The sequence below is a fragment of the Pangasianodon hypophthalmus genome, chromosome 11, assembly GCF_027358585.1.
Source record: "Pangasianodon hypophthalmus isolate fPanHyp1 chromosome 11, fPanHyp1.pri, whole genome shotgun sequence".
In the NCBI taxonomy this organism is placed as follows: domain Eukaryota; kingdom Metazoa; phylum Chordata; class Actinopteri; order Siluriformes; family Pangasiidae; genus Pangasianodon; species Pangasianodon hypophthalmus.
The window spans coordinates 6,880,317-6,885,957 of record NC_069720.1 but is presented as its reverse complement, the minus strand read 5'-3'; the positions used below and the strand labels follow the sequence as shown (position 1 = coordinate 6,885,957).

The following is a 5,641-nucleotide window of genomic DNA, read 5'->3' as shown; positions in this document are numbered from 1 at the left end:
TTTTTTTTTTTTTTTTTTTTTAATAAATATGAATTTCTTTCAGGTATTGAGGTAATGTATGATGAATTATTGCTCTGGATTTCCAAATGCTGTTGTGTGTTTTTGTTGTCTTTAAAGGAATAAGTCAGCACTGCTAGAGCTAATATCTTTTTACTGCATTTATAATGTGTGAGTGATCACGACATATGATACTTTTGAAATGATTCCCTGAAGTAAGAATAGAAATGACACTTACATATTATCAGTGTCTAAGCCAAGAAGCTGAATTTTGTCAGCAAATCCTTAAAATATGTGATTGTATTACAAATTACAAGACTACAGCCGTTACACTTTAAGAATAAAAATTCTTAGAATGAGAGGCATATGAGAGCAAGTCTTACCAAAGCTGTTCTTATGGAGTTTTGTCAAAAATTGAGTTTTATCCAACACTAGAGCAATGTAATAATAGATAATTCCTGTTACCTGTGGTTTTGCTAAGGTTACAAATTCCTTTGAAGCATTCCTGAAAGCCTTCTACAACTATTTATTCACTCATCTTCAGTAAATGTTTTATCCTGGCTGGTCATGATGGGTCTGGAGCCTATCCCGGGAACACTGGGCATGAATCCGGAATACATCCTGGATGGGACGCCAATCCCATGCCTACAAAAAGACAGGTTTCACATAAATGTTTATTGGCCCAGTAACTGCAATGACTGTATTTAGATGTCCATTATAAATGGGTTTAGAAGGTTTTTTTTATTCTTACCACAGGGAAATGTGCTGAACCTGTCTATGGTAATAACACATACACAACAGATATAGTAGATAGAGTTCAGGTTGCTAAAAAATTGAAACCTCATGTCTGAGAGTGTGCATACTTGCCCTCAAATGGATTAATGTATAGAATTATGTGGCTTTTTTGCAGGATATGTTAATTAACCTCTTCCTTCTTGACTTATCCTACCTTAGCTGGTGCATTTATGAGCTATTCTTTTTTAATTAAATTTTTTTTGGTAGAGAATGACCTGAATGAAGTGATAAAGCTTCATTTTAGTAATGTTGTTGTATATTATGCATTGAGAATATAATAATGTTTCTGCACAGGTGTATTATGTTGTTTATAAATTAAGAAGTATTATATTACAGCATATAAACAATTTGAAGGTGATATACACTTACTAGTCACTTTAATAGGAACACTTGTATAACTGCTCATTCATGCAATTATCCAATCAGCCAATCATGTGGCAGCAGAGTAATGCATGAGATCCAGTAGATGTATATCTTAAGTCTTCAGTACATTGGGTAAATAATCTTTATAAAAGCCCCATATTGCATGTAGAATGTATCAGGTGAAAAGCAGGTAATGACCTGTTTTGAGTATGATGCAACCTTGGGTTCTCCTTACAGTTGACTCCAAAATTTCCTCAAAGCTTCCCAGAACTAAAGGAAATGACTGAGCCTTAAAGGGACAAAGTGCAGTCAAGTCACTGTGTGACCACAACAGACATAGCACTTTATTTGAGATCCACAACTATGAACACACAGAGCAGGAACTGGTGTATTTCAAATTCCGGCATTAAATGGGTGATTAAGTATAATTACGGCTTGTCTTTGTATTTTTCTTTACTAAACACCATTTAGAAAGTTAGGCCAAAGTTAGGCATCTTGCCCCATTTCATGTTCATTGCACCATAATGTTTCATTGCTTTGAGGGTAGAAGCGTAATAAATATCCCAGGATTTTATTGTACCATTTCACGCAGTTTTACAATGCCTGATCATAACAATATCTGGGGCGTAGGCGTTGGGATGGCTTTATTGAGGACGTCATGCCCCAGCATCTGGGAGGAGTGTGTATGTACAGTTAATAATTGACACATACAATTCTTTCTATATTTACTCTGAATGGCTGTGAGGAGGAAGTGAGGCTTTTAGTTTCAAGGTGCAACGTTAAGCATTCTCATCATGCTTTAAACACTGACACTGGACTGCTTAAGGTGAGCAGAGCTTTAAAAAGTAAATTTTCCATTGTCTAGATTTTCTGAATGGATTTTTGTTTACTTGTTTTATATTTGAGGCATAATGGCAGATAAGTGACTGATTTTACATCATTTTGGATAACAGTATTCTAAGGTTGTAAAGTAAAATTAGAATAGGCAATTTAGACATAAAAGTATTCAATTATTCAAATCCAAAGAAATATGTTGATTAAGTTTGGTAAATTTGCTAGTTAAGTTTTGTAATTTGGCTAATTAATTTAGCTAGCTATTTACGGTATGTAAATTAGCCTGTTAAATTGGTGAGCTAGTGAAGTGTCATAAATTATATGTAGAGTGTCTACATATAATTTACAAAACTTAACTAGCTCACTAATTTAGGCTTTCACTCATGTAGATTTTTGCCTCATGTAGATATTTCTACTTTTACTTGAGCAAGATTTTGTACAGTACAGTTTCCTAGTACTTTTTCCACTTCTGCCTGTAATTAGTGGTATTTTTTCTTGTTGAGATTTTCTGAATGGATTTTCTTTCAGATTTTATGCATATTTATGGAAAAATGTCCATCAGACAGACTGATTATTCATCGTTTTGTATCTTGAGATCATTTTAACTTTTATAAGTAAAATAAAATTTGGGTATATAAAATAAATTTAAAAACATTGTAAGGCTTTTTTGCCTACAAGGCTTATCAGTTTGTCATTAGTAGTAATGATTTGTTTTTCCTTGTACACTAGCTAATAAAATCTGTTATTGTGACGTGTAATCAGCAGATACGGCTGAGGTGCAATGAGATGGTCATTTCAATAAAAGGAACAATTCAGTTTTTCCGTTGCATGTCTGGTGATTGCTGATATGATATACTGTAAACTGGATTTTTGAAATTAAAGAGCTGGTTTAACTTTAAGAAATAGATGTTGAATGACTTTGTCATCCTTCATTGCTTTGTAGCATCACTAATGTGAACTGTAAATGGACTGTTGCTTGGCACAATATCAGTTCTGTGAAAATTTTTTTGTTTATGTACATCTTTTCCTGTGTGTTTACTTCCCTAAACAGCCTCAGTTTGTTCCTGCTAATTTAACTGCCCCCCCTTCTCTCTCATTCTCTTCCTCCCTCTCTCTAAGGGACGCCACTGGTGTGTTTGCCAGGTTTCTTGGAGACAGGACGAGAGGGACCAGCAAAAAACGAAGACCTGCACAGAGACCTTAGTCCATTCCACACAAATCAATTCAGATCCCAGGCAGTTAGGAGGAGTGTACATGTAGCTGGTAAAATGGCATACATTGGACAGTAAAAGCTAGTGTATCATGCCATACCTGGCCCACACTGCCCATGCCCAGTTTGTGGGGTTCTGGGTGGGTACAGTTGGATGGGTCCTCACCATCATAGCCATCGGCTTGGTGGAGTGGAGGGTGTGGGAGGTATCCGACCTGTCTGTCATCACCTCTGGTCTGGCGTGGGTGGGCATCTGGAGGGTGTGCTTTTTCACCAATGTGCTTGTCACGTCTGAGTACACGGACCTGTACTGCCAGCGGATGCAACTAACGGACGCTTACACGCCTAATGAGATTGCAGCTTCCCAGGTGCTCATGCTGCTTGCCTTCATCTTGGGATTTTTTGGTAATTCCAGTGTCATTTATGGACTCAGGAACATCTACTTTGGACTTGATGAGACCAGATCTGTCACACTGGCTTTTTCGTTTGGTGGTGGACTTTTGCTACTTGCTGGTGTGACCTCATTTATTCCTCTTTTCTGGAACTTACATGCCGTGGTGACTAACCAGACCATCAACTTTTCACCTAACTTCAACATGCCCCCAGCTCCTGATGGTCAGTATGTTGGTCCGGGTATCGCTGTTGGAATTTTTGCATCCATCTTGGTTGTGTTGAGTGGAACAGTGTTTCTGTGTTACAAGCTGCCAGAAGGACTGAACTCCAAAATCAGACCTTCAAGAACAAAGGAAAACCACTGTGGACTGAGTGAAACTGGGATGGCAGTGCATGTAAAATCCAGACAAATGGCCGAGCAAGGCAGAAAGAACTGCCTCGGTATTGACAACTTGGCCTTCCAGTCCCAGAAGGATGGGTGAATGTGGGTTTTCATTTTTCAATCATAGACTAATGCCATGAATGCTTCGTAAAATGAGTATGCGTTGAAATGCTAGTGTTTTTGAAGGGAGGTTGGGTCAGACTGTTTACAAGACAAATAATATTAGTGCAATTAATGTGTGTGTCCTTTGGGGTAGGACAGTAATTGGGAAGTTATTCATAAACATCCGTGTCTCTTGGAATTTGACACTTGACGCCATTGCAACCAGCTCACACCGATACACAATCAAAGCTAAAATATCTAATGTGAACTATATTCTTGAATGTATTCTTGCACCTCGGTGTTAAATGTGCTTTGGAAATTATATATTTTCATGTGGATGTATATTGCTTTTTGCTTATTTAAAAATTACACCAGTGTCACACTGGTAGTGTTTGTGATTTTTTAGTTTAATGAAAGTGAGAGAGCAAATGTAAATGATGAAAGAGATGAAAGAAAACACTGACTTCTATGTTACTTTAACTGTGACTTTATGTGTAATTCTGTACAGTTATACCACAGCACTGTTGAATACCTGATTCTGACTAGTCAGAAGATTAATTTTGCCATTTTAGGAAAATAATCAATGACGGGGTGGTGTGATTTGGCCCAGTGTGAATCAGAGTTACTATTACTAGCCTAAAGTTCATTATTTTCCAATAACAACACTTCGTGAAGTTTTATTTATTGCTTTTAAACCACAGTAATTTAATTTTCCAATACTAATAAATGATTTATTAAAGAATGACATATTGTAGTAATGATCTTTTACAGTTAAATATAATGTTGTAATGTCCAAGAATCAAGTTAGCTCCTGTTATCACTTAGCAGCCATAAAACAGTCACTCCCTCACCAGCCTATTTTTTTTCTCTCTCTCACTTGAAGTTAATAGGACAAAAAAATATAGCTTGTCATGATAGAGCAAAAGCTCTATCCTTAAGACTTCTTGGAAAACCTAAAGTTGCAGCTTTAATTCTGACTTTTAAAGACCTGACACTGGACACTTCTTCCAAAAATGCTAAATAAACGTCTCCTCACAGAAAAATTCACCATATTAATAATAACATATATTTGTAGTGTCCACTATACAGGTCTCTGTGTAAGTTGTTACTATAAAAATACTAACATATTAGAATGAGTACATTAATAGAAGCAAGTGGTTTGTAGCTGCACCACTGTCCGAAAAATGAATCAACACCTTCTGACCAATCAGAATTGAGAATTCAACAGCATTGTGAGAATGCTATATATATGAAAATATGTTAACATTAATGAGCTTCTCCACTGCTGGATTAGTGGAGGGATATGGAAAAAAAATGGTACAGAACTTAAATTGGGGGTGTGGTCTCCTGTGAACAGTGAAACCTAGAGCACAAAATGAATACCTAAAGCCTGTATTTGTGACAGGTGTGTCTAATTACAATGCAAGCTAGAGATTACTGCTTCATGTGATGTAGGGTTTGGCCTATATTTGAGAGCTCTTTATCCAGGTAATAAGGTTTCCAGCCTCTGTTACACATGTTATAATTGTGGGCTCTGGAGTCCATGACCCCTCTGGTCCCCATGC

General features: G+C 36.8%; 1 protein-coding gene across 1 annotated transcript; it reads left to right on the top strand.

Moving 5' to 3' along the window:
• Nucleotides 1–19: 19 nt before the first annotated feature.
• Nucleotides 20–4,612, top strand: LOC113536608 (claudin-34). The gene is made up of 2 exons (XM_026930663.3): nt 20–1,981; nt 3,109–4,612. Exon 2 carries the CDS (start codon nt 3,292–3,294, stop codon nt 4,072–4,074), a length of 783 nt encoding a protein of 260 aa, XP_026786464.1. The 5' UTR covers nt 20–1,981; nt 3,109–3,291; the 3' UTR covers nt 4,075–4,612.
• The last annotated feature ends 1,029 nt before the right edge of the window (nt 4,613–5,641 follow it).

Excerpts from the sequence above, each read along its gene's own strand:
- LOC113536608 (XM_026930663.3), top strand. The coding sequence starts at position 3,292 with ATGCCATACCTGGCCCACACTGCCCATGCCCAGTTTGTGGGGTTCTGG.